Source organism: Pimephales promelas, chromosome 5, assembly GCF_988280905.1.
Source record: "Pimephales promelas chromosome 5, fPimPro1.hap1.1, whole genome shotgun sequence".
Taxonomy (NCBI): Eukaryota; Metazoa; Chordata; class Actinopteri; order Cypriniformes; family Leuciscidae; genus Pimephales; species Pimephales promelas.
The window spans coordinates 36,626,627-36,643,996 of NC_142773.1; the positions used below are offsets into that span (position 1 = coordinate 36,626,627).

The 17,370-nt window shown below is 36.2% G+C and overlaps 1 protein-coding gene across 1 annotated transcript in view; it reads right to left on the minus strand.

Moving 5' to 3' along the window:
• The window catches only part of gpr158b (G protein-coupled receptor 158b), a 42,541-nt gene that overhangs the window by 21,926 nt on the left and 3,245 nt on the right, over nucleotides 1-17,370 (minus strand). Inside the window, exons 2-5 of the mRNA XM_039677499.2 lie at nucleotides 11,954-12,059; nucleotides 2,795-2,897; nucleotides 577-785; nucleotides 300-368 (exon numbers count right to left, since the gene is read on the minus strand). Of these exons, the coding sequence (XP_039533433.2) occupies nucleotides 300-368; nucleotides 577-785; nucleotides 2,795-2,897; nucleotides 11,954-12,059 (487 nt within the window). The remainder of the gene's footprint in view (nucleotides 1-299; nucleotides 369-576; nucleotides 786-2,794; nucleotides 2,898-11,953; nucleotides 12,060-17,370) is intronic.

Below are 17,370 nucleotides of genomic sequence, written 5' to 3' on the forward strand. Positions count from 1 at the left end.
ACGAAGGTCTTACGGGGTTGGAACAACATGAGGGTGAGTAAATACTGACAGAATTTTCATTTTTGGGTGAACTAACCCTTTAACAAATGAAAAAATGAAAAATTATTCATTGCTGAACATTATTCCAAAGAATACATTTCTTTCATAATTGAAAATGCCCTTTCACTTAGAAATATGCTAGATTATTGAAGTAAAATGGTATTCACACATTTCATGTTGATCTACAATAGTGACACATCATCATTGATATTCCTCTTTTATTTTGATAGAGGAGTTGGAAAAAAAGTCTTGGTACTTACAGGAAAGTAGAGAAGAACAGATCCTGAAAGTATCGCTTCAATAAGTATAAGACCAGATGCTTTGATCCTCTGAAAAATAAGGTTGAGAGAAGTAATAGGAAAGAAAGGAATAAACTATGACATTTTGAAAAGCAATATTTGCCCTTCAGGCCAATAAACCTGCCCGAGCTGAAATCAAGCTCTAGTTTTTCTTTGGCTCGAGGAACTCTTGCAGAATTAAAGCAGAATAAAGTACAAAGCCTTTCCAGATGAGATAACGGGCTGTAAACGTACTTACCTTGTTGCGACGGAAGTGGTAGACAACCACCATGCTGATGAAGTCCAGGAGCATGCAGAAGCCCTGAATGGAGATCACGGCAAGACGGAGGGCAGTGTCCTCCTGAGCCAGACACGGTGTGTCATCCCTGCAGAACTGACAGCCTTCTCGACAGGGCAAACACCTCCCGGACAATTCCCAGGATTCATCAGATGTTTCCCGGTCTGATTCTAACAACAGGTGGACGACAAGGAACCATACTATGACATCGATGTGACATTGGCTGCATCCGAAATCTCATACTTCCCTACTTTATAGTAGGAGAAAAACAGTGTGTGGCAGAATAAGTATGTCCGAATTCACAATACTCATACCTGGATGACCGACTACTTCCGTTGAGATTTTGAAGTGTGCATACGATGGACATTTTACTATCCCATGAGGCCACGGGAGAGGATTTACGAATGGCATGAAGCGACGCAACTAAAGCAGGTGACATGATAATGACAACATGGTTGAATGTAGTAAGTCCGGATTACATTCATACTACACACACTCATATATAACGTACTTTGTTTAGTAATCGTGAAGTACTGATTCAAAATACCTGCTCTAGATTGTTTGCGATTTCGGACGCAGCCTGACTGAGGGATTCATCCAAAACCGTGCAGTGTTAATTCAAATCTCATCTTACATTACCAATCATAAGACCCTCATTCATCATCTGGTGTCATTTAAAGCCCTTTGAAGCTGCACTGAAACTCTCATTTGGACCATGAACTGTTTGGTTACCAATGAAGTCCATTATATGAAGAAAATCTTGGAATGTTTTCTTCCAAAACCTTAATTTCTTTTCGACTGAAGAAAAAAAAAACGTGGTCATCTAGGATGACATGGGAGTGAGTAAATTATCAGCAAAAGTGTAACTACAGAAGAGTCAAGTTTTAAATAGGAAAAATATCGAAACTCTTTGGTCATTCTTTGGATTTTTGGTTGAGAAATGCTAATGGTCTTGTCCACTTCAATGTATCGTATGTTAAGCTATGCTAAAAGTGGTACCGCCAGAACTGGAGATCGGCTGAATGGATTCAAAAACGGTAAAACTCAACAGTTTAACTCTGGGGGAGATGTAAAATGAGCTTGTTTCCAAAAAAAGTGGAGTCTCGGTTACGTATCTAACCCTTGTTCCCTGAGTACAGTGAACTCCAAATTGTCGTCTGTGGAGTTCCCTGACGAATTGGGATCCCAATTCATCAGGAAACTCCCTGACGACACGTTGGAGTTCCCAGGACGAAAGGGAACTATTGCTGACCCGCACTAGCTTCTACATGGGTGGAGGAACCTTTTTAATCTGGCTCTATATGAAATGACTTCTCCTGAAGAAGTGAAGTCAAGTTGAAGCAGGCATAAATGCACAATAGTAATCTAATAATGCAGAGCGCACACATAATGACAGAGAACAGATAACAGACTGAACGGCAGAGAACTATTTGCAAGCCCCTTGGAAGACAAGACAACAAAATCACTAACCTCAGATGATTTTCAAAGAGTCCAAGGCTTTTTGAATTATGAACAAGCCTTGGTTTATCAAATATGAAATAAGGTGAATGCGTGTATCTGCCACGTGTTTGGACAGAGCTGCAGCTTTTTGTAATTAGTCCACATTCGCCTGTATGTAAATTAGCCACTATATGCATGCTAATGTTAATTTTTGTAAAAGTAGTGGCGGCTCATTTAAATGGCTCTATTTTTGCATAAATTATTATGCAAGTGCAAGTGAGAGGAATGTTGCTCTTAACAACTAGGCATGAAATAAAAATAAACTTGTCTTTGGGGTTTCCGTGCCTAGTTTGAGATCATGAATTAACTGGTGGAAGGAAGTAACTCAATGTTTGTCTATCTGTTTCTCCCAGAAAGAGAAATTCAATGCAGGCTATTTCTGTTCAAACAATCTCTGACCAATTACTTTATTTCAATTCATTTTACACTCACATTTATCGTTGATAGACAATTAAACAGATGAAATTATCTCTTTGATTGACAAATGAACCCAAGCCATACCTGCAATAACTGTTCAGACTGTTTTTGTTTAAAATAAATCGTATCATAATTGTTATTAAGTATGACTAATTATCAAAATTCTTTAAGAAATGATATATTGGTGGTATAGATATTCCTAGTTCACCTTGAAAAAGCAAGTAATATAATAAGTCTCCCCACAGTTTAGGTTTGTACTTACTTGGGAAGCCATTGAGCACCACTCGGCTTGGGTGGTAGAAACCACTCTTGCATTGGCACTTGTACTTGTCCAGCACAAATCCATGGCCCACAATTGGTTCACACTGGAAAAGAAAGAGTTTAGTTTTACAACTGGACCTTGAATCTTAATATAGAAGCCTTAAGTCCTAGTTCCAGTACCACTTTCTTCATTCAAAGTGCTGAAATCCTAACTGACACTAGAAAAGATATATATTTGTTCAATAAAGTCACAGCATGAGCAAGGAACTTTCTGAGGAAAACAGCTCTGCTAATAGACCATCTGCGACAGTGGTTTCACAGTAATTTATCAGATTTTCAGAATACGAAAATGTCAGTTTTATGAGTTATTATGACAGTCGATATATGTGCAGCAATCTATTTTTGCTCGCATTCTGGCAACATCACGGCAAAGCCAACATGGGCATGTAAACTGATGGGCTCGCAGCAGCTTGCTGCTTAAAGACCCTTTGAAATGACTGCCAAGCTTGAAATAAAAACTGTTTACATATAGAACAGTGTACAAGAAAGTTGCATTTCACAGTGCCATTTTGTGCCCGTCTACTGTATTCAAGAAAGTTTCACTGTGAACTAGAAAAAAGTCACACCAAGTTCACAAGAATCTATAAATAACCCAGAAGCACCATGAAGCCCAGACGAAACATAATGAAGTGACGATCTCAGGTCTCAGATAAATGTTTCTGCTAAACTGTTTTTTCACCTTTATTTCAGCATTAAGTTTCAATGTGAACACTCTAAAAAATGCTAGGTTGTTTCAACCCAAATATGGACACCCAAATGTTGGGTTAAAATGTAAAAGATTTAAAATTTTGGGTTAAAATTTTAAAATGACATTTTTAACCCAACATTTGGGTTGGTCCATATTTGACCCAAATTTGGGTTGAAACCCAGCATTTTTTAGAGTGTACTGGATTACCTCAATTTAGATTTATATATTTATACACTTCAGCTTTGGTTTAAACATTTTTGGGAAGAAAATGGTGCATCGAGTGCTATATTCTATATTCGATAAAAAAACGTATGTTGCTTTTTCATAATAACACTACAGATCAAATGCCAAGATGTCCCTCCCACCCTATTCACCCTAGTCTCATCCTCAGACCACGTTGGTTGAACGTCTGATAGATAAGACACACATAATGGTGTCTTATGTAAACAATACTTTGGTAGTTTCAAAGTCGTCATCTGATTGGTTAAATTCTACAAGAGAACAGTCCGCCTATAAGCAAAGCCGTTGCGATGCCAAACCCCCTTATGGAAGGAAAAAGTCGTCGTGTTTACAACTGTGATAATGAGCGCTTATAGGCATCAAATAAACGGTAGATTTTCAATGTGAAGTTTACAGCACCATTGTTGCGTCACTGTTGAAGTAAACTTGCACAACATTGTTGAATGAATGCACAACGACCTGTTAATATGGGGACAACAACTTTACATTTTGACGCTGAACAAAACAAACTGTGATTGGTTGCTTTACATGTCCGTCAGATGTCCTATTGCGCGGTCCTAAAGGTCTGGTACGCAAAACAAGATTCACACAAACTTTAATACAAGAGAGCAAAACTTTAAAGAGGGTTAAATGTTGATTTATACACACTTGTGGTTCAATAGCTACTTCTATCCCACGCAACAGAACAGGATTTTCAATATATCATCTGTTCCTCTCTGAGCATAGCCTACTCTATGATTTAATAATGCAAGCCTTGCTGCTTTCTGGTGCAGATAAATGTGGAAGACCTGACACATTTAAAAACATGACTACATGCTTGGAAATCTTCAGGAGTGAGAAGCGTCAGCGTCAGCAGATTTAGATGATCATTTTGTCACCGAAGACCTGCCAACATAACACCTGCATTAGTATATATTTGGATTTGTGTGTGTATGAGTGACAGTGCACCTTCAGTTCACTTCATCCAGCATTGCTGTGACGAGTTTCAGTGTTTTTCAGCTACCCATTATCTGCTTCTCATGACATTTCAGCTTTTTCTTGGTCTAACGCAGTAATTCTCAACCTTTTTGACGCCAAGGCCCGCCCTTGTCAACACACTAAATTGCTGGACTCCTGCACTGTAAAAAAAAATATATATTTTCAAGATTTGATATCACAACATTTTTTCTTTTGTCAAATCAACTTAAATAATTTATTTAGTTCAAATAACTTATTATTTTGAGTTTCTTATGATTAAATCAATCTCCTTCATTGTATTAACTCACTTTTTCAAGTTTCCAGTAAAAATTTAAGGCAACCAGGTTAGTTACTTTTTTAAGTTAAACCAACAATATTTTTTTTACAGTGTGAATGTTCTCAATCTTTTCAACCAATGAATTTACGTGACATTTCCACACTTTAAAAGCATAAAAATCGTGCCTTAAAATTTTGAGTTCATTTAAAAAAAATTTTTTAGTTAATACAATGGAGATTGGTTTAATAAATATAAATTCAAAATATTATGCTATCTGAACCATGTTAATTATCTAAGTTTATTTGACAAAATATAAAGAGTTGTGATAACAAATCATGAAAATAATCTTTTACTGTGCAGTTGTTAAAGCAGCACTATGTCGTTTTTTTCAACCTTTATAATATTTTTCCAAAACCCTTGAGATGGTACATCGACTTACAATAGGTTGAATGACCGGTCTGCCATAGCCTGACGTGGTCTGTATCATAGATATCTATATAAAGGCTAGATATGTCGTTCACGCTGCTGGCCAATGGATGTCGAAGTCTGCACCTGGTGGCCATCTTGTCACAGGCAGCTCGCCCACTCCTAACATTGTGTTAATGGTACATGTACTATTTAAATGACCATAACTTGCTCAATTTTCTACCGATTTTCAAACGGTTTGTTTTGTTATAAATGTCAGAGATGTAGTTATGACACTGCATACTTATGAATAAAAAGTGTATAAATAAATAATCATCCAGATAATTATAGCCACGTTAATAACGTTTGTAAGAAACCAAACCGTTTGTAAATCCGTCAAGATTTCCACGAGATAAGAGTATTTGTGTTCGTGCTGACCACTCATCTTACATCAGCTTGTCTGTGACAAGATGGCCGCCGGTGATAACGATGGAAACTCCGCCGTAACACATCTAGCCTTTATATACATATCTATGGTCTGTATCGCTTTTTCTGGCAATCTGTAACTTCTAAAACTACAAAATTCGACTGCTTTACGGCATACGTCACTTCCCCCACTTCCTCAAATTTTGACCTGAGAGATTTTTTTTCGCCCGCGATCAGTTTACTGTTGGTGATGTGTCGCCGCATCCAGTTTAGACTGCATTGCCTTCTTTTGAGGGCGCTTAACACACAAGCATCCCCGTAGAGCCGGGGCGGGCAGCTCGCACCAGCTCGAGACGTGAAGTATACTGATTACTGAGTTTGGTAGGGACTACATTCTTGCAAGTAAATAATACATGATTAGATGGACAAAATAATCGATCAGGATAACTATGTCTGCAGGCTGATAGTCATGTTTGTTACTTATTTTTCTGGTGAAAGTGTCTTGCCTCAGGCTGTAATGCAAATCGATTTTTCAAATTTGCAGATTCATCTATGGTAGCTTGCTATTATAATATTGACGACATGGCTATTATCTACCACACACACATTGAATTGAATTAGCATATCCATTATGTAAAACAGTAGCCAATAGGCTAACGTTACTATAAAGACGCTGGCTTGTAAATGTGAATAATAGCTTAGTGCTTGGGATATTTACATAAAATAAATATTTATTTTTGAAAAAAAAAAAGAAATATTTAGATTTTTGGTTGTTTTAGCTGATTTTAATGTTTGTTTTGTCTTGTTTTAAATCATTTTAAGACATCCCCGGTGAACCCCATGGTGAGAACCACTAGTCTAACATAGCCTACTTGGTTGCAGGATTTTGATTTCTGCATAAATTGGTGATAAATATGATCTAGCAGGACATTTTACCAGAAAATATAAGGCCATCTGTAGCTCAACAGAAGTTGTGATGCAAAAGGACTTCGATCCAAAGCATGAGAGTGAATCAACACCAAAATGGGTCTTAACAGAAAAAAAAAAAAATCGCCTTCTGGAGTAACTTAACCTGAGACACTTTGGCATGAAACATTCTCAACAGACATTCCCAGAATACTTCTTATATACAGTTTATAAAAAGGAATTCATCCGTTTTGATGAATCAGCAACTATGCCCAGGGGTTCAGCCAACTTAATTTGCAATTCCTATTGTATTGAAATTACACAGCGCATAATCCATCTTCATCTTAGAAACATGAATACAAAGTTAAAGCATTGTTCATTTCTGCCAGTCACAACTTATACATAGTAAACAATAAATCTAGATTAAATCTGACTTGAGCAAAACTAATTGAAACAGAGCATAATTGAAAAACACTCAACACTCAATAATGTGACAACATCTTAAAAATGAAGCACTCTGAAAAGATGCATCACAGTTGTTTAAACGGCCAGAATAGAGCATGCTTATTTGATGTTTTATGATCTTGATTTTATATGATGAGGTTGTATTTTTATTTCATGGAACAATAATGTTTTATGAAGTTACTGTGACTTTCAAAATACAGTTTTAATCCTTTAAACTGTAAGCTACAATCTTCAATAACTTAAAGTAGAACTACTCATGCTAATCTTTTGATAGATTGGCAATTGGCATATTTTTTAAATAAAGTCCCATTAGCTAATGTTCATGTTATGTACTAAACGAATGTTTACAAATGGAACCTAGTTGTAAAGTGTTACGGATAAATTAGCTATACAAAAACACAAGACATATTTAAACATCAAATAATATAGAGACATTTTTTCCAGCACATGCTAAATTCATATTTCATCATATTATAACGCAACAGAAAAACACCTTTCATTCTGATGCACAGAAATGTCAAGAAGCAAGTAAACAATTCACTGTTAAAACTGCTTAAATATTGGGTTATTGATCACCGGAGCACTTGGAAAAATTATCAGTAAGCTGCATGTACTTTTTTCTGACACGCTTCGGTGTTGTATTAATAAGCATTCTTGAGTCAGTAGGTACTGAATTCACCCAACTGGATATTGATTTAATGAACTCCCTTTGTGTTCCACAAAAAAACAGGCATTTTTTGATCATATATAGGTTAACTTTCCCTTTAAAGTCTTAAAGAAGACACTTTACTTGAAGGGGTGTGCTTAAGACTTACATGACACCTTCATAATCATGACATGACATATGTTATGAATATGAAGGATGTTTTATGCATGTTTGTGACAACTGTCATTAAGTGTCATTCGCTCAATTGTGACATTTTGAATGCAAATATGACATGATGTCTTTGTTATGACACCTTGACATAAACCAATACACCATAACCTGTCAGTGTCTTTGTCTTGACAACTTGACATTTCTAAGACACACAACCTGTCATAAACAAGACATAGCAGATTAATTATCAAACTTAAGAAACCACTTAGCTTTATTGGTTAACATTACATTTAACTATCAGGTGGTTGCTTTTGACATTGGCTATCATGAAGCCATTATAACAGTTTAATGACAAATTCAGTTAGTACCACTGTAGTTGAGGTCACGAAAAATATTCATGACACAGTTATAATGGCCTCATGACAGCCAATGTCAAAGCCAAACACATGACAGTTTAACTTCATTTTATGTCAAGTTGTCATGACAAAGACACTAACAGGTTATGATTAGAGCCCAAATATACAAATATATACAAATATTTTTGAGTTTTAAAATCCGATATTCCGATATATCGGCCGATATTTTTTTTTATTGATAAATATTGTTGGATTTCACACACGTGTAAAAGAAAAGCTAACTTTTCTGCACAAGATACGTTTGATACTTTTTCTCTATGTCTAAATGTTCACTCCTCGCAAGTATAACTTACATTTTACAATGCAGGGACTGTAACTAGAGATATGCTAGTAATAAATACAGTAATCATTACTTTATTTAGGCAGAAAAAGTTAATTGTGGTTTCCAAGCTCATTAATGTTAACGTTAACGGTCTTCCGCTGATGATAGTGGCATTAGCTAGCTTTGTGGTTAGCTAGTCTATGATGAGCCATAATTTAGCAATAGATGACATCATACTGCAAATTGTAAAACATACATTTTCAATATAACAGGCCAAGGAGAGATGATTAAAGCGTGTTTCGTCCGTTTTTATTTTATTTTTTAAATATTTATTTATCGGCCATTTATAACTGCCGATACCGATATTATGGAAAATGCCGATATATCGGTCTGGCTCTAGTTATGATGTTGTGGTTTATGTCAAGATGTCGTAACAAAGATGTCATATTTGCATTCAAAATGTCATCATTGAGTGAAAGACACTTAATGACAGTTGTCATAAACATGCATAAACCATATTTCATATTCAAGACATATGTCATGTCATAGTTATAAATGTGTCATGTCAGTCTTATGCACACCCTTTCAAGTAAAGTCTTACCGCCTTAAATCTTCACTGATGAGGCATGAGAATACGCTCACTGATTATACTCCGAAACAAAAGCTTTCTGCTGACAGTCATTGAGAGCCACGGAATAGCAGCACAGCGTTACCATTACAACTAATGTCGCAGAAGAAATAGCAAAGAAGTAGAAAAAGAAAACTAGAAAGGAAAATGCTGCCTGTGACAAACCTCTGATTATATGGCGAGGCCTTGGACATTTTCTGTCTCAAGTCTCCAGAGCATTATTCTCTAGCCGTAACAGAGAGACTGATAGTATTTTATTTTTATTATTATGATTTTTTTTTTATTCTAAACTGTTTTAATTATTCTGACTTCTTTAATTTCTTCCATGTAAAGCACTTTGAATTGCCACTGTGTATGAAATGTGCTATATAAATAAACTTGCCTTGCCTTGCCTTGATAGAGTCTAACATCCACTCAAAACATTACTCAGGTTAATCCACCTCAGGAAAGTCATTTAGTGCATGCGCTCCTTCGAATGTCAAGCCCCGAGCTGATGTTGCTCAACTTGAATGACAGGACAGATTTTAAGAGGCATGGTACTGCTGTCTTAGGAAGACATGAGGCTATAAATAGATTCTCGACAAACACACACACACACACACATGCTGCTTTTCGCCTCTTTCTCAGATGGCAGCACGCAAGTATTTCTTCTCTCTAAACACAGGAAACCCTTCCAAATATCGCTTTGCTTCAGTAGCTGTGGTCGGGAGCAAGTGTTGTGCTTGTGTGCGTTTCCTCACTGCTTTTCCTCCGCTTTTCCCATGAGTAGGACCACGCAGACATGGAGCATGGTCAATAATTTAGTAAGCCCACGGAAATCCATTATACTGCATTTATAATGGATCGTGTCTTACTGGGAAATTCTCCTCTACACAAGACAACAATTTGGCCTTGCGAACCCAGTCCAGTCCGCACACTATTTCATCATATAATTGACCGACCGATGTATCCTCAAGTAGGGTCTCCCAATACCATTTTTAAACCGTTTTAATGAGCAAAACGCGATGGCACAAATCACAGGCTTCTTAAAAACACTCTTTTTTTTGTATGACATAACATTATTAGCAGAAGATGCTGAAAAGACCGCAGCTGGTAAAGAGACCAGTTTAGCATACGTTATATAAGATCGAGGACATGTTCTGTGTGAACAGTCTTGTACACTACAAACCAAAATGGACTGCTGTATTGAGCCATTTAACATTTTCAACACTTTTTATTTGATTTGACGAACTTACATTTTTTTTTGTTAGTAATAGGTAGAGACGGCTCTATGTCCGATACTGATTCCAATACCTCAATCTTGTCTATCTGTCAAATACCGATGCCATACCGAAAATGTAGCCTGACAAAATCTGAAATAGAACAATGTTTTTTTTCTAAAATCTAAAAAACAAAACCAAAAAATGTCAATGTAAGTAGACATCTTAGCTACATATATTAAAATGTATATTTGAAGCTGGTGCGAAAGCAGGAGGAGATGAAGAGATGTATAAAGTCCATTTCCCAGGCCAGGAGATGGGAGAGTGTGGAACAACGCAAGATGGACTGGCAAGACCTTTGGTCAATGGAAGAGAGTAGGATCAGTTTCCTTATTAGGTCAACATAATGATGTTCTCCCATCACCTCAGAACCTAAACCTTTGGATAGGAGAGGATCCCTCTTGTCCTTTGTGTTCATCACCTGCCACATTAAGGCACATTTTGACAGGATGTAAGGTGGCTCTTAGCCAAGGTCAGTTTACTTGGCGCCATGACCAAGTACTGCAATGTTTGGCTTTAGCATTGGAAGGCAAGCGTAGTATGACCAATAAGTTTCCGGTTTGTATAGCAAAGCATTATACGCAGAAAACAATATTCCCAACCACCAAGAAAAGGTGTTGCCACCAATTCTCGCCAAGGACAACTGGAAGCTGCCAGGTACTGGAAGATACTGACTGATCTTGATCAACAGCTTATTTTTCCACCTGAGATTGCCACCACTAACCTACGACCAGATATTGTTTTGTGGTCTGGATCAGCACACTTCAAATGATAGAGTAGTTAACAGTGCCATGGGAGGATGCAAATCCAAATGAACTCTTTTTTTTTTCGTGTCATTTGGTTTATTCAACGAACGAAATGAACGAGTTGACTCGGGAAAAGATTTGTTCATTTTGAGTTTGAACAGGAGAGTCACGAACGCACATCACAGAACAGAGCAAGGCGACCATTTGAGCTTATAAAACTTAAACCTTGTTATTTTTATTTGAATGAGCGATCGTTTCGCTTGATAAGACGCTTATTCATCGTCTGAAATCGTTTAAAGCCCTTTGAACAGTTTGCAGTTTGCACTGAAACTGTCTTTTGGACCTTGAACCGTTTGGTTACCAATTGAAGTCCATTATATGGAGAAAAATCCTGGAATGTTTTCATCAAAAACCTTAATTTCTTTTCGACTGAAGAAAGAAAGACAAGGACATCTTGGATGACATGGGGGTGAGTAAATTATAAGCAAAAGTTTTTTTAAAGTCAGTGCAATTGTTTCATTTCAAAATGACCCTAATGGCCTAATCCAGGCTTGATCTAAACCCTGTCTGTAATCTAAATCCTGTTAGTGATGAGATTGCACACTCACCTCCATAGTTGTCAAGTTACAGCGGTGAGTTCCTGCAAACCAGCCACTGCTGGAGCACTGGTCAATGTCCACATCCTGTAGATTAACATCTACACGTACAACTCCTCTACAGATGGACAGAGAGAGAGAGAGAGAGAGAGAGACAGAAAGGTGAGATTTAGCAGTCAATTTTATCCAGAAAATAAATAAAAATCATAAAAATCCTGTAAGTCACTCTTTCAAAGAATTTATTAAACTACTTAAAGGGTAACTAAACCCCTGGTCAGAGCCTGACTCCACCCACTGGCAATATTTGAAAATGCTGAAAAAGTGGGCAGACCCCAGCGGAGATAGAGATCGTGATCGTTTTCAATACTCACAATTCCAATTCCTGACTCCCTACAGTGGATTTGACGACACAAGATGGTTTTTATACTGCCAAAGGCATAGCTCGCGTGGTGAGCTGAAACCTGCCTACGTCACGAAGTGCGGAACATCCAATAGGAAAATTCAACTGCAGTAGCCACCGTTCAACCAGAAGAGGGCAGCACTAAGACTTTTTTACACCATATATTGTAGAAATAGAATACTTTATAAACAAATGTCAAAAAAGTTACTCAAATCAATGACCGGTATTAATAAAGATCCATTCTTACAGATCATTAACTAAAAAAAGTTGGTTTAGTGTTTAGTTACTCTTTAATAAACCAAAGAAAAACAATCTAAAACTGTTCTCCCCTTTCTTTCTTTCTTTCTGGGATTACAAAGTATTGTAGTTAATGACCCACACGTGAAGCATGTGCTCTAGAACAGACTGTATGAAATCATCCCTCAAGTAAAACAAATTCAATTCCTTTAAAGGGATACTCCACTTTTTTTTTGGATATAGGCTCATTTTACAACTCCCCCAGAGTTAAACAGTTGAGTTTTACCGTTTTCGAATCCATTCAGCTGATTTTCTGATATTTAGAAGAATATCAGTCACCAGACAGTTTCTGGTCTCATTGACTTCCATGGAAAAAATATATACTATGGAAATCAATGGGACCAGAAACTGTCTGGTTACTGATATTCTTCTAAATATCATATCAATCGGCTGAATACATTCGAAAACGGTAAAACCCAACTGTTTAACTCTGGGGGAGTGGTAAAATGAGCCTATTTCCAAAAAAAGTGGAGTATCCCTTTAAAAGAATGCAGAATGGACAGCTTGTTAAAACCAACCTTGATGCATCCATTAGTTTCTGCAGTTTTACTTTTCATTAGTGAAAAATGCTTGTCTCATGGATGCTACATTTGTCATTAGACAGAACACAGAATCCGACACTGAAAAAGACATTTTTTTTTTCACCTCTTCATGGGAACATTCAATCTGATTTGCAAACGCTGCTGGTTGTATGATGGAAGTCACTTTCTGACTAAGGCAGCTGTCTGGTCAATTATGTGAAAATAGGAGTTGTTGCCTTTTACTCCAGATAGAAGTCCATTAGAGGGGCTTCTCTTTCACTGTTCCATAAGGCATGCTATATGAGACCTGAGGACCATGCTGCTTCAATGATGTGCTCTCACAATCTTTACTACTTTTTCAGTATCACAAAGATTATGGAGTCTGTTATTAAGGCAGTCTGTAACATAAAACTAACATACTTATGTCCCTGTTGATCCTAATGAAGAACCACATCAGTCTCCACCATCTAATTCAACTAACTCTGAAATCAATGCATTGCTAAAAATGAACCTCTCCTTTCCATTCCCTGCATGACAACAGCATGAGGGATTAGACCTAAAGAGACATTAGGAAACACTTCTGTTGCCTGAACAGTATCGTGTGGTGCCAGCAACGCCAAAGTGGATTTGACTCCCTTTCTATCAGTTAATAGTGATGTGCCTCAACAAGTAAAGTCATAACATAATTGAAGAAGTTGAAGAGCATAGCGTTGACTAAGCACTCATGCAGCCCATATATATATATATATATATATATATATATATTAGGGCTGGGTAATAAATATTGATTTCTCGATATTAATCGATTCTCATTTTTACAAACTGATATCGATTCTTAAATCTCAAGAATCGATTAGTCATCCTGTTTCATTTGAATGAATGAGACATTGTATCGCGGCTGCGCACATCCAACAAATCGCACTAATCTTTGTCCTGCTTTGTTACTATTGATATGAAACAAAGTCTCAATTTTCAAATTACATCCATTTTCTTTAGAAATTCAAAAACATAAATAGCGTTTTGCCGTTTTTGCGCTGTGGCGTGAGATCGCTCTGGAGAAGCAGCAGCGCTGATCTCTCTTCCGGCTTAATAATACCAGTCACAGCGCGAAATAAACATGAATGAGCATCTGAAAATGTGTTAAAAGATCGAGTACAACTTATCTAAATCCGTATCACGTCACATTGATTCGCTCAATCTGCGTTTCAACCGTGGAAAGACGTCAATTAAACAGCTTGTAATCAATGTCATGTATCGTCATATTTACCTCAGAAAACCCGCATAAACTCGTTAGTCCACACTCGTTAGTGTTCTTCAATATTTAATGCATATTTGAATAAATCTGGCAAGTTTTTATGACAGCCGTTTATATTTCATATAATGATATATAATGATTCATATAATGTTTATATTTCAATAATCTTCTTATTATAAAATAAATAAAAGTGTAATTTAAGTGTTTGTATAGCTACAAAACAGTTAATTATTACCTTCATATTAGGCTAATGAAGCCTAGTAGGCTACAGCTATATATAAACCATAGTTTACAGCATTTAAGAGATTTGATTCCCTTGAGAAAAATGGCCATTTATTGTAACTGATATCCAAAATAATCGATATTGAATCAAAATCGAATCGAATTGCAAGCTTGTGAATCGAAATCGAATCGAATTGTGAAATTTGTCTCAATACCCAGCCCTAATATATATATATAGGCCTCTCAAACGTTTAATCACGATTAATCACATCCAAAATAAAAGTTGTGTTTACATAATATATGTGGGTGCACTGTGTATAATTATTTTGAATATATATATATATATATATATATATATATACACACACACATGCATGTATATTTGAGAAAAAATATTATTTATATATAAAATATTTATATATAATTTAAATTATATATAAATTTATACACAGTATATACATGAAAATATATAAAAATATATACAAGCATGTGTGTGTATTTATATATATAAAATAATTATACACAGTGCACATTATACACATTTATTATGTAAACACAAACTTGGATGCCACAAATTTTGGATGCGATTAATTGCGATTAATCGCATATATATATATATATATATATATATATATATATATATATATGCGATTCATTGCGATTAATCGTTTTAATATGCGATTAATATATATATCTCCTAAGATTGGATACATCATGTTCCTATTGCTTTAAATCAAGAAATACATTTTATTAGAAGACTAAGAGTTCAAGTAAATATCTCTTTTGTCTTTTCCTCCTTGATTTTCTTTTCATTTGGTGTCTGGAGCCGCTGGGGAGTGAAACTGATTGTTATATGCATGAGCCCCCAAATCATTCCTCCCTCCTCATTTCTACCCATCTTCAACCAAATCCAAATCCAGTGAAGGCCCACAAGGCAGAAAGCCATCTGTCAGCAGAGATGTGAAACAAACACCTGCAGATAGCTTGAGCTGCCAGCACCCTCTCTTATCTTCAGGCAAAGAAAATGGAGCATGCGGGAGAGAGAGAGACTGAGAAATGTGAGAATTATATGGCTCAGTGCACTCCTCTTTCAAGTTGAGGGGTGTTAACAATGTTCAGAATCCTTTTCTCAAACCCTATGGCAATGTCTTGATGATCAAGGGTTTAAACAACTTACACAAGAAAAAAAATAATTACACAAAAAAAAAAAAAAAATGAGAAAGGTAATCATAGAGTTACACACTCAAATGCCACAGCGGGCAAATCAATATCTACTCTGTAAAAAAGCGGGGAAAAAGACCATTATGCTCACAATTTACACAACTATTGTGACTTTCAGTGAAAGCCGTAGCTATTTATTACATATAACAAAGCATCGCCAGCCTAATGTGTTTAAACACTTCCAATTACCTTTAGCTTTGTTCATTTCGGAGAAGAGGAATATCCTGATGGGTGACTGATTAAAAAATCCTCACAGATTTTACAGTGCATTTAATAACAATCCATCATAAAATAAGACAAATGTCAATTTTATCTATACTACATTTTCAGCATCGAATTATGTTACAAGCGTAGGCATATTTACCTTGAAATAATTCCCAATTACATCAATAAACTTAAGAGCAGAGAGGAAAAGTTTCTTCACGTAGTTCTTGTCTTAACTTGTCTCACATTTAAGCTTTTGACAAACAGATGCATGCATTTTCAGCTGAAAGTAGGTTGCTTTCTTACAAAGGAAGAGTTTTTGGGAGTTCTTTTCATTCGAGTGCATTGTGGGAGTTGTTGTCTTACATACAAATGCGCCCTTCAGTTATTTTCTGTCTTTTCTTGGTCAAGAGGGCACCAAATTCAAAAACTCTTTTACATTTCGACTGCATATTTGATCCACTTTCAATAAAGATTAATGTTGAAATGGGGGAAATGCTCCTTTAAACACCACTGTTTCAGGTTTCTGGATCGCTTCATGTTAAATTGACATGAAATAGTTCCTCTTCACTTTGGAATAACATGTTTCAATCAAGTAACCCAATCAAAAACCACTTACATTTCATTCCTTGCAAAGGGGCTGAATTGGGAGAGTGAATGTTGAAATAAAGTGATATTTTATGCATTTTTGGCAAGATGAGAAAATGGAGAGACTTGTTTATATTTAACCTTCTATTATGATGGCGTTTAAATGTTTCTGTTATGTTAGTGGTTTCGGTGGTTACCATTGTGGTGAAGTTTTTCACAGTCGCTTTTGTACATTTCTTAAATCATCCTCAACATTTGTGAAACAGTAAGTGCATTTCTCAAAACAATTTCGTACAAATAGCAAAACACCTGGAAAAGCCAGTCTCTTGCTCAAAATCCTTAGTTCATCTCTCAAAAGTAAATATCTGTGTCAATGAACAAGTCCTTGTGTCATTACACGGAAAAGAGTCAAATTGCTTAGTCATGTTGTCAATATAACAGTGTACTCTGGAGGGATGTTCTGATGTAAACTGTGGCTAAAGTTTTGATGACAATTATTGTAAATTGTAGGTTACACACCTTAGTTGTATGTGGGAGTTTTGAAAGAGACTGGACAATATTCACATTTACGTGTTTTTGGGGGTACTGTTTTTGTTGACAGACCATATCATTGTAAAACCTGAACACAGGGCAATCTCCTTAGGGAAAACTACATGCATGTTATGACAACTTGTTCAACCATTTTGCATGCTATGAATGAACTAATGCCTAAATGTTCTGG